This window comes from Myxine glutinosa, chromosome 8 (assembly GCF_964187855.1).
Source record: "Myxine glutinosa chromosome 8, kmMyxGlut1.1, whole genome shotgun sequence".
Taxonomy (NCBI): Eukaryota; Metazoa; Chordata; class Myxini; order Myxiniformes; family Myxinidae; genus Myxine; species Myxine glutinosa.
In genome coordinates, this window is record NC_136268.1 from 151,894,404 (window position 1) to 151,912,513 (window position 18,110).

Genomic DNA, 18,110 nt, shown 5'->3' on the forward strand with positions numbered 1-18,110 from the left:
ACTCCTTGGTAAGCTAGAAGTTTATGGAGTAACAGGAAAGGAAAGACCCTAATATGGATAAGAGCCTTCTCTATAGTCTGATAAGTGGATGGAACATGTCCTTCAATACTGGAAAATCTCAGTCGCATCCTATTGCTCTGGCATGATCATCAAATTAACTCAGATGTACAGTCCTGGCCAACAATATTGGCACCCTTGCACTTTGACAGCGATTACAGCTTTGAGTCTTCTTGGGTATGTCTGTATCAGCTTTGCACATCTGGATTTGGGGAGTTTCTCCCATTCATCATTGTAGATTTCCTCAAGCTCTGTCAAGTTGGATGGGGAGCGTTGGTGAACAGTAATCTTTAAGTCTTTCCACACATTCTCAATGGGATTCAAGTCTAGACTTTGGCTGTGTTCAAGTCTGAATTTCACGTTCTTGTTCTGAAGCCATTCCAGTGTTACTCTGGCTGTATGCTTGGAGTGATTGTCTTGTTGGAAGGTAAATATTCGCCACAGTCTGAGGTCTTTTTCACTCTAAAGCAGGACTCTGGAGCAGTCCTTGCACTTTTCAAATAATGCACCATTTCTTTCAGAAAATTGTTGAAATTTAAAAATATTTTGGTGTCCTCATATGTATTTCTTTGGTTTGCAGTGGAACAAAACAAAAAGCTGAAAAACTTACTAAATCTTAGCTTATTCCACACAGAAATCCTAAAATGGCCCAGACAATATTATTGGCACCTTTTAAAAGTTGTTACAAATCACAAGATTTCAAGCAGGTGATTCTCCTTTACTTTGGAATTGAACTCACCTATGGTGAGTTGCATGAGCATGGAGAATAGAAAGAAAACCAGAGAATTGTCTGAGGAGGTCAGACACAAAAATGTAGCCAAGCATGGACAATCTCAAGGCTGCAAGTTCATCTCCAGATTTGGAATTTGCAAAAAAGCATCTTAACGATACTGCAGGCATGTGGAGAAACATTTTGTGGTGAGACCAGAAAAAAATTAAACTTTTTGTCTCAATTCAAAGCGTTACGCCTCGCGCAAACTGAACACTGCACATCATCCTGTCAACACCACCCCTAGTGTCAAACATGGTGGTGGCAGCATCATGCTATGGGGCTGCTTTTCATCAGCAGGGGCTGGCAAACTTGACAGGATAGAAGGGACAATGGATGGTGCAAACTACAGGGGAATCCTTAATGAAAACCTACTCAAGTCAGCCATGAATCTGAAACTGGGTCAGAGATTATTCAAATTTCATCAGGACAATGATCCGAAGCACAAATCTAAAGCCATACTGGAATGGCTGACTAATAAAAAAACAAATGTTCTTGAGTGGCCCAGTCAACGTCCTGACTTGAACCCAATTGACCATTTATGGTGAGACTTGAAGATTGCAGTCCATCGACGATCCCCATACAACTTGGCAGAGCGAGAGCAATTTTCACATAAATAATGGGCAAAGATTTCAACATCTCACCGTGCAAACCTGGTAGAGACATACCCCCAAAAAACTCGTAGCAAACATTGCTGCAAAAGGTGCCTCCACCAAGCACTGACTTAAGGGGCTGAGTATTTTTGCAACCAGTTAATTTAGATCTTTCCATGATTTCTGCAGGTATTCCTGACATGTTACCTCCTTAAACTACAGCAGTGCTTAGTTTGATCTCTTCTGTTAGGAATAAAAAAGTTCATTTGGATTAATTGTTTCTACATAATTCATCTAAACGTGGCATTTCATTGGTAGGGAGTGAAATTCATGGTAGGGAGTGAATACTTTTGCAGGCCACTGTGTTATGGATCAGATGCATATATGGTTAAACAGTTTATATTGTGACGTTTCTGGTTTCTAGGGGGTAAGCGAGTCACTTTCATCGTGCAACTGTAGTTATTTCGTAGTGTTTTGTTCAGGTAAGTGTCCGGTGGACATGCAAGCAGATATATGCTGCGAGTGTATAGATACAGTCACGTGAAAAAGTAAGTACACCCCATGTCAAGTTTTGACTTTTTCAACATATTTCAACATACAGCTATTTGATCTTCATTTCAACAATATTGATAGATAAAGGTGATATAATATAACAAATATCATGAAACATTTAGATTTTGTAGTCCATTGTATAATTTAAATAAACATAAATGCAAATTTCGCATGTGGAAAAAGTAAGTACACCCTTGGCTCTAATAGGTGGGATTGCCCCCTTTGGCAGAAACAACCTCAAGTAGGTGTTTCTTATAGCTGTCTACCAGTCTCTGACATCGACTGGGAGAAATTTTTGCCCACTCCTCCATGCAGAATTCTTTCAGCTGTGCGATGTTTGAGGGGTTTCTTGCATGCACAGCTCGTTTCAAATCCCCCCACAACATCTCGATGGGATTTAGATCCGGGCTTTGACTTGGCCATTCCAGAACCCTCCATTTCTTTCTTTTCAGCCATTCCTTGGTGGATTTACTGGTATGTTTAGGGTCATTGTCATGTTGCAAGGTCCACCTTCGGTTGAGCTTCAACTTTCTGACAGATGGCCTCACATTATCCTCAAGCACCCTCTGGTACAATGAAGAATTCATAGTGGATTCTATGATGGTGAGCTGCCCAGGCCCTGATGCAGCAAAGCTGTCCCAAACCATAATATTTCCACCACCATGCTTTACAGTTGGTATCAGGTTCTTGTGTTCAAATGCTGTCTTTGGTTTTCGCCAAACATGTCTTCTGGTACTGTGGCCAAATAGCTCTACCTTTGACTCATCTGTCCAGAGCACATTGCTCCAGAAGTGCTGGTCTTTGCCTCGGTGTTCATTGGCAAACTTTAGTCTTGCCCTGATGTTCTTTCTGGACAGCAAAGGTTTCCTCCTAGCACATGTCCCATGTCGATCAAATTTGTACAGCCTCTTTCTAATGGTAGAGAGAGAGAGAGAAAGAGAGAGAGAGAGAGAGAGAGATAGAGAGAGAAAGAGAAAGAGAAAGAGAAAGAGAAAGAGAAAGAGAAAGAGAAAGAGAGAAGAGAGGGTCATCAGCCAGCTGTCCAGTCTGCTTGAGTCTAGAGCAGTCTGGATTCTTATTCGTCTGCCATTTCCCTTTTGTTCTTTTACGCCAATCACTTTTGTTCTTACACATATTTCACTTTCATTCCCTCTTGCGCCTTTCACCCTCTCACACCTTGCATTCTGGTCGCTGCACTCGAGTAATCTGGCTTTGTTGCGGGACCCCTTCACCTCGCCGATGCCGCCTGGTCCCGACAAAATCTGCGCTGAGTTTGCCCCGTGAATGCACACTTCACTGGGCACGTGGAGAGGCACGGCGCATTGGCAGTACATAGAGAGGGACCAGAGTGGAGCGTGCGGGTCTGGACCAGCAGAAAATTTGTGCCAGAACTATTGGGTGGCACTAGCTCAACCGATCTAGTACAAGGTGTTCAGGGGCTCAATTAATCCCCATCTTCTTTCTATTTCTCTCCATCTTGCCCCTTACCCATCTCTCCCTTCCATGTCGGATGCATAATTGGCACCAATGTTAATGTTAAAGTGATAAGTGACAGTATGAGGCATCCGATGGCGCAGATGTTATTTTAGGCCTTCGGGGACAAGTGGGAATGTCTACATGCCCTGTAAATACTTGCTTTGAACCTCCTTTGTAAATGCGTGCATTGGTTATTAAAACCCTGTTTAGCAATAATTTGTGTCCTGACTTCTCCTATCTGTTTTTATGGCGGCGTAAGGAGTTATCCGGAGGCGACGTCCATCACTATATATATGCTGTGGAAGTAGCGCCACCTTTGGTGGTATTCGGTATTACACATTGTCTGTCCATCTTATGACATGGATTATGATACAGGGTTTTCCAAAAAGACCCGGACAACTTTGATTGTTAACATATTTAGAACCATAAATGATACAACAATTCCCTTTGGTTTGTACGGTACAGAAACTCATACAGTTTTGTGCACTCCATCAATACACTTCAATGTGAGCTCCGTTTGTCACGCAGAGGACATCAAGGCAGTACACGAGTAATTGCCAAGTTCGGCTCAGCATGTTTGTATCCACCAGTGCGCATACAGCTGTGATCTGAGAACGAAGATCAGGCAGGTTTGCCACCTTAGTGTTGCAGACAATATCTTTGACAAACACGCACAGAAAAAAATCAACGAGGGTTATGTCTGGTGATCGTGGGGGCCAGGCGGTTGGTCCGTCTCGGCCAATCCAGCAACCTGGAAATTTTTTAATGCAGGACGGCTCAAACAACTAAGGCCCAATGAGGGAGAGCACCGTCCTGTTGAAAAATATCGGGTTACAGGTCTTCAATATGTGGGAAGGTGAATATTTCGAACATGTTCATGTAAATTGTTGAAGTCACTGTATCCTCTGTAAAGAAAAAGGGATGCACCAAGTGGTCATTGAGAAGGCCACACCACACATTGACCTTTGGACTATCGCCTATGTGTTCAATGAGCATGTGGTGGTTTTCAGAGCCCCAGATCCTCACATTGCACTGGTTGACCTTCCCTGATACATCAAAGCAAGCTTCGTCTGTGATCATGACCTTTTTCAGATTATATTCATCATCCTCGATGTGACTGAGCATTTCCCAAGGCAAACACCTTGCGTTTGGGTCCATCATTTGGTCTGAGCTCCTGCAGAATCTGCACCTTATAGACATAAAACTTCAGTATTTTTTGCAAAATCCTGTGTATAATGTTGGTTGCTCGTCACAGTTCACTGGATGCACGTCGGATTGCTTTTATGGAACTTTGTTGAAATGATTCACACACTCGTTCAACATCTGCTGCACTTGTGCGTGGTCGACCAGTACTTTTATGCAAAATTATGTTTTCGACAACTTCCAGTCTCCTTAAACCTCTTGTACCACTCTCTGAGACTAGTCCAAGATGGCGGATTCCTTCCATACCTTGTACGGAAATTACACTGAACTTGCGTGTCAGGTCTCCTCTTGATGAACCATTCGATGCCCTCGCTCTCTCCTGTGCAGCTGCCATTTTCTTTTACATAAAACCACCAGACCTAAAAATAAAGAAAACGTTATAAGTTTCTGTATCATATAAAACAAAGGGTATTGTTGTATAATTTGTGGTACTAAATATATTAACAACCAAAGTTGCCCAGGTCTTTTTGGAACACTCTGTATTTTGTGATTAATAAACTTTCTTTCTAAAATGACAAAAATTATAAGTGCTTTTCGAATAATGTGTCACAGCACATTGCCCACTGAAGGTGGACCGAGTAGGGTACTCCCACCCAGTAAGGGTGCTCCTGCCCGGGAGTGCCCGCTAGTACAGAGTATTGCAGAATTTCGTATGATGTTTGGAGATTGTTACAAAGTATTCAATGTTGAGTTAGAGCTGGAGGTTTTGCATTCCCATGCCAGCTTTATTCTCTTTACGAGTTTGCTTTTAATGTCAAGATTGCATGGGCTGGGTTGTTCACCTGAGATACCTGTGACCTACCACCTGTCTCTAGATGTCCAGTCCGTATCTATAGGGGCTTGTGCTGTATTGAAGGGTTTTTTTGGTAAGACTTTTGTCCCATGTTTTTGTGGTGTTTACCCCTTGTAGCATTTCTTCTTCTGACCAATTGTTTTTTAATTGAATCGTCAATTTTCTCTTTCATCATTCAAACGATCAATCAACCGTTTTTTATTTCCCATATATAGCACTCCTCATTTAAAAAGAAATCTTAATGAGCTTTACAAAAAAGAAACGGTACGACTAATAATAATAATGATAAATAATAATAATGAAAATTTGAAACAATTATTGCGATGTCTTCTGTAATTTCTTTTTTCTACTGTTTTTATGTTATTGGTGTTATTTTAATCTCGTACAATCTTTATGTTGGCTGAGTGTTTTTTTAATCTTTACATATTTTTTTTGTGTACAAAGTTGAGGCTCGTATAAGAGCTAAGTTAATCCTCCACCTTGTGTTATGGCTGTATTTTATTCTCCAAGTCCATTTGCCATATTATATGATGCATAAAATTGTCCATTCATCCTAATGTCCAATTAGTCTTCTCATTTGGGATCATTTTCATTTTTGTCATTTTGGGGGGGGGGGGGGGGGGGGGCGGTCATTTTTCTATTTATGATCTCTTGCTTGTTGTTGTGTGGCTTCATTGTGCTCTTATGTTGCTTACTTTTTCTTTTTTATATATCTGAATGTGGGATAACAGAATAGACTTTCTGTTTTAATGCTCTCTCTCCAATTTCGGTGATCATATTGCTATCTTATTTGGTCCTTGAAATGTTTCTTACTTCCAGATGCTCCTCATCCTTGATTGTTGGAATAAGCACGGCAGTTTAGGATGGTTTTATTCTCCTCTTCACCCCAGCTTTGTAATACAATACCTCTTCTGTTCTTCAAAAGTGCAGTTTATGGTGTTCTTCTTGAGACAGGTAGCACTACCTTTCCATTTTGCTCCAGAGTACAGCTCTGGCTCACATTGAGGTTGAGGGAGGCCTTGTTCACGCTAGAGAAGTAATATTTCAGGTGCATGCTCGGGCACTCGAGGTGGTTGCACAGTTGAATGTACTATAAGGTATGAGGGGTCTGTATCCCTTTAAGACTCATTTTCAAGTTTATTTGTTGAGATACTCCTTCTATTATGGGAATCTCACCTTCATTTTGGGAGCATAGATGTGTTGGCAACCAGCCATGCAGTTTTCCTAGCAAGACCCTTACCTGGGTCCCTGGCTGCTACATGGTCACTGATGACACTCAGGTGAGTCGTTCACGGAACGCAGAAATACCCAAACGTCTGTGCGCTTGTTAGCTGGCTGCTTCTTGCTAACGCTTTTCATTGTTCATTATATTATTTGTGTTCACATAATGTGGTCACACATGGACCATTCTACTTTGGTTACACTAACCCAATATTTTGGTTAGTATTGTTCATGTTCTTATGGAACACCAAATAAGCCAATAGCTATTCCAATAAATATTTAAAAAAGAAATTTTGTTGAGCCACAGTACAATTTTCATGTAATAAATGTGGAATATGTGATTTATATAATTTCTTATTTAACCCTCCTTCGTAACCTCCTTCGAAAAAAGAATCCACCTTTTTCAAATTCCATTTTCTTTCCTGAAAGTTGTTGTAGTGTCCATCTTGTTTATCCTGTGTACCCCACCCCAACCCTCTCCCTTCCACAGATCTCCTGATGTCCCTATTCTCTACTGTTGTTGTGCTTCCCTCTCTCCTGTTGTTGTGCCTCCCTCTCTCCTCCTCTTGTCTCCCGCTCCCTTTATTATATGTTATATGTCTTAGCTCTTATATGAGCCTCGACTTGGTATACAAAAAAAAATCATGTATTTCCAATATCCAATCATTTGGTAAGTCAATAACAAAAACATCATATTGATTAAAAATATGATTAAAAAACATTTAAAAAAAATTGTGAATGTATTTAAATGTTTTTTAAAACGTCATCAAAAAAACACATTATTAATGTATTTAATTTTCTTCAAGATGCCTAAGTTGAATGGATAAACCAGATTTTTCAGTTCAGGAAAAAAAAAAGTTGTCTGGTTATAAATGTAGGCATTTTTTCTTTACAGAAAATTGATCATCACAGCAAAATAGACCAGAACAACCCCATCCCAATCCAGCATCATGGCAAATCAGCCGATAAGGCAAGTACACAGCAAGACATTCCACATGAAATACAAGGACATAAAATGTCATAGCTCCAGTGCTTTTAGTAATCCTACTGTACAGAGTTCAAGGCCACCAGTTGGCCATCTTTGGTTGAATTACAAAACAAAATGTTCTGCATATGTATACTCTCATGTATTGTCTTTGTGCCAAGTTTGAACAAAATCGGTCCATGCATGTCTAAAAAAATGGTTGGGGACACTTTTAAGCAACAAAATGGCTGCCATTTGGGCATCTGGGACCTGCTCGCGAAACAAAATGGCGTGCATATGTAAGCCATCATTCGTTATCTGTGTGCCAAGTTTGAGCAAGATCGGTAAATGCATGTCCGATAAATGGTTGAGGATGTTTTCAATATCGGATTTTTTTTACAACAAAAATGGCCGCCAGTCTACCAGTCGGCCATCTTTGATCAAATCGCAAAATAAAGTGAGGTGCACGTGTATGCCATCATATACTGTGCTTGTGCCAAGTTTGAACAAATTTAGTCCATACATGTTCAAGGAATGGTTGGAGACATGTTTAAGTAGCAAAATTGCCGCTGGTCAGCCATCTTGGATTTGATCTCGAAAAAAATTGACGTGCATATGTAAGCCAACATTCATTATCTGTGTGCAAAGTTTGAATAACATCGGTATATGCATGTTCGAGAAATGGTTGAGGACGTGTTCAACATCGGGTTTTTATGCCTCCATCCCCAAAGGTGGCTGGAGGCTTTATGTTTTCGGGGTGTCCGTCCATCCGTATGTCCGTCCGTCCGTCCGTATGTCTGTCCGTCCGTCCGTACAGACTAAACCTCGTTTTTCTCAGCAACCACATGTCCGATTGAGACAAAACTTTCAGGGTAGGAGTGACACCCATGCAGAATGTTTTTATGATAATTGTAATGTCATAGGTCATGTGGTATGGCAGCCATCTTGGATTAAATGCAAATAGTTAGAAAATTATTTCGCAGAAACTGCTGAATGGAAAAATTTGAAACTTGGCACATTGTCAAATACTCCCAATGGGGAACAAAACCAGGATAATGATGACATCATAGGTGAAGTGGTATACCAGCCAAAAATGATTTCATCGAATTCCTTATCCTAAAAATCTGAAATTGCATGCACAAGATCTATGACACATTTCTATTGAAATATTAAATTTATGATATCATAGTTCACATGGTTTGGCAGCCATATTGGATTTAACCAAAAACCCTAAAAAAACATCTTCTACCAAACCACCATATTGATTGTCTCAAAACTTTACGTGTGTCATTGACTAGGCCTGGCGATTAAAAGATGACCACGAAAACGTCAATGGTCACATGGTGTGGCAGCCATATTGAATTGAAGGAAAATATTAAATAACTATATCTCTGAAACCGCTTACACTATCGATGTAAAATTTTACAAATAACATCTAACACCATTGTTGCATATCTTACTATAATTCACCAAATGTCCGTCTGTCTGTCTGTCTGTCTGTCTGTCCGTTCGAAGGTACCGTAAAAACTGCTGAAATGATCGCAACGATATTTTGGGTGGTTAATCCTGGGATCTCCAGGAGTAAAATAGGCTATTTAGTTTTCCCAATTTCAGCTTTGGTCTCCAGCATTCTCAGGTTTGGACTCTCGCATAACATTCGCGTTCGCATAACGTTCATTGTGACGATGATTTCATTGCGACGATGTTGTTTTCCCGGGTGCCGCACAAACGGCTGCACAGATCGCTGCACATCTGCACCGATCGAACTCGGTGACCTCGGACAAAGACCTTTTATAAGGACATGGGTTGAATCCCTGCTTGAGAGAATTCCATCCCCCTCCCCGTCATCACGGCCGTCTCTCCAACTTACAATCCCACGAGATATGCGGAAAGGACGACCCAAAACCAATATAAACATCATTAAACATCATTCGTATATAAACATCATTAAAAGTAAATAATGACCTCGGCCAAAGTTCAAACGACATTTAATCTCAACATGAGAGAATTCCACATAGCTATTTGGGTGGTGAATACGCTAACAGATCGCTGTCTCCATTGATCTTGCCAAGACCGTAACAGCTATCGGCTCAAAATCCTTTTAACTGTTTATTTGGTAGTTTTTACAATGAAGGAAACATTAACAACGTTGTTAAAAGTTTATTTTGTGATCAATTTGTGATTGGAGATATATTGTTTGGAATGAAAAAAGAGATATCGAGTTCAAGTGAATGACGACATGCCGTGATGGTTTCTACTTTCTGAACGTGAAATTCACGGATCGCCATATGCAGATTCACCACGGACCCACGATCGATGTTTCTATACGTGAACGTACCCGTTTGTTTGCGAACGGGTACGTTTTTCATGGAAGTCCTTCACGAACTTGCTGTCCATGTCTGACGTGTGACTGAAGGTGCTACAGGAATGTGGAATTTATTGGTTTCATGCTTTAGCATTCGCCATATCTGCATTGCCTGTTTGCTTCTGGCCTCCCACCCGTGCGTAGCACGGTTATCTCCCTAGTAGTTTGAAAATGATGATTGCGTAGGTCACGCGGTTTGGCAGCTATCTTGGATAGAAAAACGAACCTTATCCGATCAACACGAAACTTCACAAACGTGATCCCCTACCCATACATATGCAGAGTGTACATATTTACATGTTATATGTCACGTAGTGTGGCAGCCATATTAGCTTGATAGCCGATAATTTTTAAAACTCCCTTCTCTGAAACCGCTTCATAGATCGATGTGAAACCTGTCATGGCTGGTGAAAGTGTGATACTTGAAAACAGCTGAACGGATTTGAAAAAAAAAATTGTTTATTTTTAGGACAGTGAACGAGGGCATCTACGTGTTGTGGGACTACGCGGAGGCATATTGGCGACACAGTCGCATTGCTCTAGTTTACATCTAAAATGGCCACCAGTCGGCCATCTTTGATCGCATCGTAAAACAAAATGATGTGCATATGTATACCATCATGTATTGTCTTTGTGCCAAGTATGAACAAAATCAGTCCATAGAACTCCGTTTTGGACCAAGTCCAACGGAGGCTAGTAATATACCTGGTATTATTAAGGAGTATAAATGAGTACACCAAGCTGTTGGTTTATCATTAAGGGCTATCCAATTGCGGTCACACATATACAGTACATATTATGTTACTGAATGAAATGTAAAATTCACTGGAATGGAGCTGGTCATCTATTTGTCAAATTCTGCAATAATTACCTCCGCCACCAAAGGTGGATGGAGGTTATGTTTTCACCCCTGTCTGTCTGTCTGTCTGTTTGTCTGTCCGTTTGTGAACAAGATATCTCAAAACGTTGTGGACGGATTCAGACAAAATTTGGCAGAGAGATAGTAACTGTGACAAGGACGAAATGATTAGATTTTGGTGAAGGTCCGGATTCGGATCCGGCTACTAGAATTTTAAAAGTGATTCTTCACCATTGGGAGATTGGGCCAAAAACGATACATGGCAGGATATCTCAAAAAGTTGTGGATGGATTTGGACTAAACTTGCTGGACCGGTTGGGTGTCTGACAAAGACATATAAATTCGATTTTGGTGAAGATCTGAATGTGGATTCGGATATGAATGTTATTCAATTTTTAAGTGATTCTTCATCATTGGGAGATGGGGCTGAAACCAACATATAGCAGTATATCTCAAAAGGTTATGGATGGATTTGGACGAAACTTGTTGGGCAGGTTATGCGTGTGACAAGGAAGAATCGATTCGATTTTGGTGAAGATCCGGATCCGGATCCAGCTAGTAGAATTTTAAAGTGATTCTTCACCATTGAGTGATATGGCCAAAAATCATATATATAGCAGGATAGATATCTCAAAAGGTTGTGAACGGATTTGGACGAAACTTGGTGGAGAGGTTAGGTGTGTGAAAAGGACTAATCGTTTCGATTTTGGTGAAGATGTGTACTGTATATGTGACCCCCTGTGCTGTCTTTCCCTCGTGGTCCCCCTGTGCTGTCTTTCCCTCGCGGTCCCCCTGTGTTGTCTTTCCCTCGTGGTTCCCCTGTACTGTCTTTCCCTCGCGGTCCCCCTGTGCTGTCTTTCCCTCGTGGTTCCCCTGTACTGTCTTTCCCTCGCGGTCCCCCTGTGTTGTCTTTCCCTCGTGGTTCCCCTGTACTGTCTTTCCCTCGCGGTCCCCCTGTGTTGTCTTTCCCTCGTGGTTCCCCTGTACTGTCTTTCCCTCGCGGTCCCCCTGTGTTGTCTTTCCCTCGTGGTTCCCCTGTACTGTCTTTCCCTCGTAGTTCCCCTGTACTGTCTTTCCCTCGCGGTCCCCCTGTGTTGTCTTTCCCTCGTGGTTCCCCTGTACTGTCTTTCCCTCGCGGTCCCCCTGTACTGTCTTTCCCTTGCGGTCCCTCTGTACTGTCTTTTCCTCATGGTCCCCCTGTACTGTCTTTCCCTTGCGGTCCCCCTGTACTGTCTTTTCCTCATGGTCCCCCTGTGCTGTCTTTCCCTCGCGGTTGTCAGCTCTTTCACGAGCCTCGATTCAGTATACAAAAAAAAAAAAAAAAAAAAAAGATCTGAATATGGATTCGGCTACAATAATTATTTAATTTTTAAGTGATTCTTCACCATTGAGAGATAGGGTAAAAAGCGATATATAACATGATATTTTAAAAAGTTATGGACGAGTTATGAATAAACTTGGTGAACAAGCCGGTTAGATTTTGGTTCAGGTCCGAATCCAGATCCGGCCTATCAGTGGGATACAAAACGTAAACTGTTCACCAGGCGTAGGTATGCTCTCTACTGAGTGCCGTTCTCGGTGAATATTGTAAGTGACTACCTTACTTAATATCACATGCAAAAAAAACTTTTTGTTTTTCTAAAATATATACTTTGCCTTAAATTTGTATTAATTACAGTAATATTCTTACATGTATTTGAAATGTCCGTGGCCCACACTAATGTAAACACAAAAAACTGGATACAGAAAGCAAATAACGATGATAGAATAGCATATGTGTAAAATTAAAATCGATTCTATGAAAGCCGTTTGTTTGGCTGTCTGTGTGTGCGTCTGTGTGTCGCCACTTTTCTCAGAGATGGCTGAATGGATCTTCGTCAAACTTTCAGGGCTTCATCAGTGAGTGCCGTGGAGTGTTTTAAGCAAAAATAAAAAATGCTCATGACAAAAAAAAAGCAAAAAAAAAAGCATCATGAAACCATTGTTCAGACCGCTTTCCCTTCGCAGGGGTCTTAAGCCACCATTTTGTATTGCCATGCTCAAAAATTCATTGCTTTTGTTATGTGCTCCTCCCCAACCCCCTGGTCACGGTGTACCTCCGAGCCCCGAGAGGAGTCACGGCAGAAAAATGTGTTATTCTGTATGTCAAAGATCAATGGTGAAGCCACACCAATTGCTACCAACAAACAAATATTGTATTAAGATCACACAAGAATAACAGTACAACAATAATAGTAATCAAAAGTACAATCAATATATATCCTATGATGGTACCATCAGTTTCGTAATATATAACTCACTGTGCTCCAAGTGAGTGAAACAAGAACATTCCCAATGTCTCTTTCCCGGCTTCAAACCAACGTTGATTCCGGTTTCAAGCCAAAGTCGATCCCGGCTTCAAGCCAAAGTCAATCCGCTCCAGCGATCGTCAGAACGATGTCTAATCGAGACCAGAATCCCGTTCAGATGGCAGTCACAGTCACGCGGCCAAAGCTGCGCAAAGGCGCCCTCCAGGCGACTGGGAAATCCAAAGGCGCCCTTCAGGCGACTGGGAAATCACACCCTCGGGTATGGACGTTTCACGGCTCACAGTCGGCGAACCGCAAATTAACCTTCAAAATCCACGTTACACACACACACACCAGATAAACGTCTGAATGCGGTGAAAACGGCTGAAGCGAAGCAAAGACCTTGCGCGATGCGCAAAGCACGCAAGTCAAAATGGCCGATGGCCCGTTCTCGAGGCGTAACGGCCCTCTGAGGATTCTCTCCGGAATCGACCGCAAAACCTGTCACGCAGGTTGATCTGTCACAGCGATAACAACTCTGTCGCAGGAATCCCTTTCCTGGGAAACCCAAAAGTTCGCTAGTGACCTCCGTTCGCTAGCGTTGGCTCAAAACCTCAATGCCGCTCGGCTTCTTCTTGTCCGATTCACTCGCTCCGCCTTCTTTTTCTCCTCTTCCTCTTCTTCTTCGTCGTCCGGTTCCGGTTTCATTTAAAACATTAACTTTTTTACCTTTTGAAAATAGCAATGTCTATTTCCCTCAACCGACAACAATAATAGTACATGGAATCAAAAATGTTTACAGTGGATGAAAACCACAACAACGGAAGTGACGAATCCGTAACACTTCCCCCCCTCAAGAAAGAAAGTTTTAACATAGTGAAAACTTTCTTTGCTGGCAAAAACTCTTTTAACAAACAAAAGTAAAACTCACACCCAAATCATCAATTCCCGTGAGCAACGATAATTAATATTTCCCAAAATAAAGCAACAACACTTCCCAAACAACCTACAGAAATTTCCAAAGTTCGTTCACTCTGGACAATGCATCAGCAACGACATTTTGTCTCTGCCCGTTACATGCTCAATTTCCAAGTTGAACTCCTGCAAAGCCAAACTCCATCTCATCAACCCCTGATTGTTATTTTTCATTTTTTGAATGAAGGTTAAGGAGTTGTTATCAAAAATCCAAAGCAAAGCAAATCTATAGCACTTTTTTAAGGAGGTCGAGCTGAGAGCCAGGTTTCATGGTGGTTGGGTGGTGAGACCGGGAAGTATTCTCTGCATGGATGCATTTAGGAACGTGTTCACGGGTTAATCCGTGTAGGAATCTTGGCTCGGCTGCTCCTGAGCACTCAGTGCTTCCAACGCTTCTCTTGATCATAAAAATCATAATCACAGTTGTAGAGTCGGGTGCTGTAGTCACGTGAGTAGTGGTCCCCATCTCGGCGACTACCGTAATAGTCATCCCGTCAAGAGTTGCCAAAACTGCGCTGCTGCTGCTGGGAGCCTCCGTAGTAATCACGACTGCGGCCGCCACCAAAACTACTACTCCCACTCCGGGAGCCATAGCCACCCCTGAAACTACCTCCACGTTTTCCTCCTCTGTAGCCCCCTCGACGCCCATGGCCTGCCTTCTCTACTGTTATGGTCCGACCATCCAAATCCTTGCCATTCAAATCCTTTTCTGCATCTTTGGCATCGTTTGTGTTTTCAAACGTGACAAAGCCAAACCCTCTCGACTTTTGCATCACCCTGTCTTTTATCAGCAGCACTTCCAAGAGTGGTCCATATTTGCCAAAGATAGAGTCCAGAACATCTTCACTTGTGTCAAAGTTCAGACCACCTACAAAGAGCTTGCCAACATTGCCTCCATCCATGACTTGTGTGTGCTGACACTTAGTTTCAGGGTACTCGCCAACAAGTGCCTGTGCAAAGCGTGACGTTAGTACCTTCTTCTCTTCAGAGCGCTTCCTACCCATAGCACGAGTCGCGGCACAGGATGGAAAGATACCCGGAATCTCCTGCTCTAACTGTGCAGTGTTATTTTCCATACTGGGCTTTTCAACAAACATCGGATTACCAGAAACTCAGGAAGAGTGGCTTGTAAACCTACGGTGACTGGTCCTGACACTAAATCAGACTTCAAATGGATGACATGAAGTGGAGCTTTAACATAGCCACCAACCCCCTGTAAAAGAACACTAACACCAGTTGCGGTCTTCTCTGACAATTGTCTGACTTCTCTGACAATTTTATTTTTCCTCGGGTAACCAATCCAAGGCTACCTCTGTCCATGTTCCTTGTCCCACCAGAGATTCTACCACCAATGTCTGCATCTCTGCTTTCTTCATATGAGCTCGGACCTCCAAGTTAAAATGTTTGGCCAATATCAAGAGTTCCAATCTTTTTAACGCTTGGAACTGTGCCTCATTAGGGGACGCCGCAAACTTTTCTGCATCAAACACCATGGTGACTATCAGTTAACACCTGTTAACCTTCACACAAATCTTTTTCCAATTTTTTGGACAAATTTGGGAATGTTAGAAAATTCCAAATTTGGGAATTTTGGGAATGTTAGGGAATTCTATCCCGGGTGAGGATGTTCGGGAATTCTATCCCGGACGAATGTTATTAGGGAATTTAATCCCGGACGAGGATGTTAGGGAATTTAATCAGCAAAGACGAGCCCCCAATTTCAATTTGGGCCAATCCCGGACGAGAACCCCAATTTCTCGGACGAGCCCCCAATTTCTCGGACGAGCCCCCAATTTCAATTTGGGCCAATTTTGGATGAGGACCCCAATTTCTATCCAATTCTATCCTCTGACGAGCCCGCAATTTCTCGGACGAGCCCCCCAATTTCTGTTACGTGCTCCTCCCCAACCCCCTGGTCACAGTGTTCCTCCGAGCCTCCAGAGGAGTCACGGCAGAAAAATGTGTTATTCTGTATGTCAAAGATCAATGGTGAAGCCACACCAATTGTTACCAACAAACAAATATTGTATTAAGATCACACAAGAATAACAGTACAACAATAATAGTAATCAAAAGTACAATCAATATATATCCTATGATGGTACCATCAGTTTCGTAATATATAACTCACTGTGCTCCAAGTGAGTGAAACAAGAACATTCCCAATGTCTCTTTCCCGGCTTCAAACCAACGTTGATTCCGGTTTCAAGCCAAAGTCGATCCCGGCTTCAAGCCAAAGTTGATCCGCTCCAGCGATCGTCAGAACGATGTCTGATCGAGACCAGAATCCCGTTCGGATGACAGTCACAGTCACGTGGCCAAAGCTGCGCATAGGCACCCTCCAGGCGACTGGGAAATCCAAAGGCGCCCTCCAGGCGACTGGGAAATCACACCCTCGGGTATGGACGTTTCACGGCTCACAGTCGGCGAACCGCAAATTAACCTTCAAAATCCACGTTACACACACACACACCAGATAAACGTCTGAATGCGGTGAAAACGGCTGAAGCGAAGCAAAGACCTTGCGCGATGCGCAAAGAGCGCGAGTCAAAATGGCCGACGGCCCGTTCTCGAGGCGTAACGGCCCTCTGAGGATTCTCTCCGGTATCAACCGCAAAACCTGTCACGCAGGTTAATCTGTCACAGCGATAACAACTCTGTCGCAGGAATCCCTTTCCTGGGAAACCCAAAAGTTCGCTAGTGAACTCCGTTCGCTAGCGTTGGCTCAAAACCTCAACGCCGCTCGGCTTCTTCTTGTCCGACTAACTCGCTCCGCCTCTTTTTCTCCTCTTCCTCTTCTTCTTCGTCGTCCGGTTCCGGTTTCATTTAAAACATTAACTTTTTTACCTTTTGAAAATAGCAATATCTATTTCCCTCAACCGACAACAATAATAGTACATGGAATCAAAAATGTTTACAGTGGATGAAAACCACAACAACGGAAGTGACGAATCCGTAACACTTTGGAACTACCATGTACTCTCACGGACTAATTAAAGTATATAATCAAAATCTGTCTTTGGATTTGAGGATCGCAGTTCACAGATTAAATAAGTTGCAAAATCTGGGGTAAAATCTGAAACTTTGAAGAGATTAGCGATTGTTATAATGAAGCGTATTTAATAACTAAGCCGTCCTCCATAGTTACAGAAGAAAATGTGAAATTGTCAAACATTAAACTTTTACTACTGTTTGGAGAATTATATTGAGTAAAGAAAAGATTAAGGATTAAGCCAAAAGTGTGCAACGAAAATATATAATTAATCAGTGGAATCACCGTGAAGGCTCCAGCAACCACGGCTGGATTCTCTATGGGGAAATCTCTGGAATTAGGAAGGCAAAATAAAAGATCAAATTAAAAGAATGATTGACATAATGCGATTAGAATGAGTAAAGCAATGGGACAAGTGAACTACGAGTTCAAGAGAGCATTGAAAATATTGTAATAATATTTTAATTCATTTAATCTTTGAAAAGTTTCCACTCAATTTTTGAGGAGATGCTGCCCCCACCCCTCCTTCCTTGCTCTTCCCTAACTTTCCTCGCTCTTCCCCCTCTCCTCACTCCCCTCCTCTCTCTTGTCCCCCCCCCCCCCCCTTCTCCTCACAAACCGTCCCTCCCGGAGTGTATAGCGATGTGTGGTGAGGCGTAGCTCTCTGCCTCTTCCTTGCTCTCCTCGCTCCCCTCCCCTTCCTTGCTCACCCCTCATTCCTTACTCCCACATTCCTAGCTCCCTCTTCCTTTCCCCCATATCCTCACTCTCTGCTCCTCTTTCCTCGCACCCTCCACCCCCATCTCTTCCCCCTCCTCTCTCTCCCCTCCCCTCTCTGCCTCTTCCCCTCCACTCTCTCTTTCCTTCTCCCTCTCACCCTCCCTCCCTCTCTTTCTCGCTCACATCCCCCTCCTTGCAACCCTCCCTCCCAGAATGTATAACGATGTGTGGTGAGTCGTCGCTTCCACCCCCCCCCCCTTCCTCACTCTCCCACCTTCCTTTC

The 18,110-nt window shown here is 42.6% G+C and overlaps 1 protein-coding gene across 3 annotated transcripts in view; it reads left to right on the top strand.

Moving 5' to 3' along the window:
* Positions 1 to 18,110, top strand: part of LOC137433024 (mitochondrial glutamate carrier 1) — a 125,140-nt gene that overhangs the window by 19,759 nt on the left and 87,271 nt on the right. For all 3 annotated transcript variants that reach the window (XR_013624424.1, XM_068125408.2, XM_068125409.2), the window contains one exon: positions 7,560 to 7,634. Coding sequence is in view for 2 of the 3 variants with exons in the window: in XM_068125408.2 (XP_067981509.1) it covers positions 7,615 to 7,634 (20 nt within the window). In the remaining variant the exon portion in view is untranslated. The remainder of the gene's footprint in view (positions 1 to 7,559; positions 7,635 to 18,110) is intronic.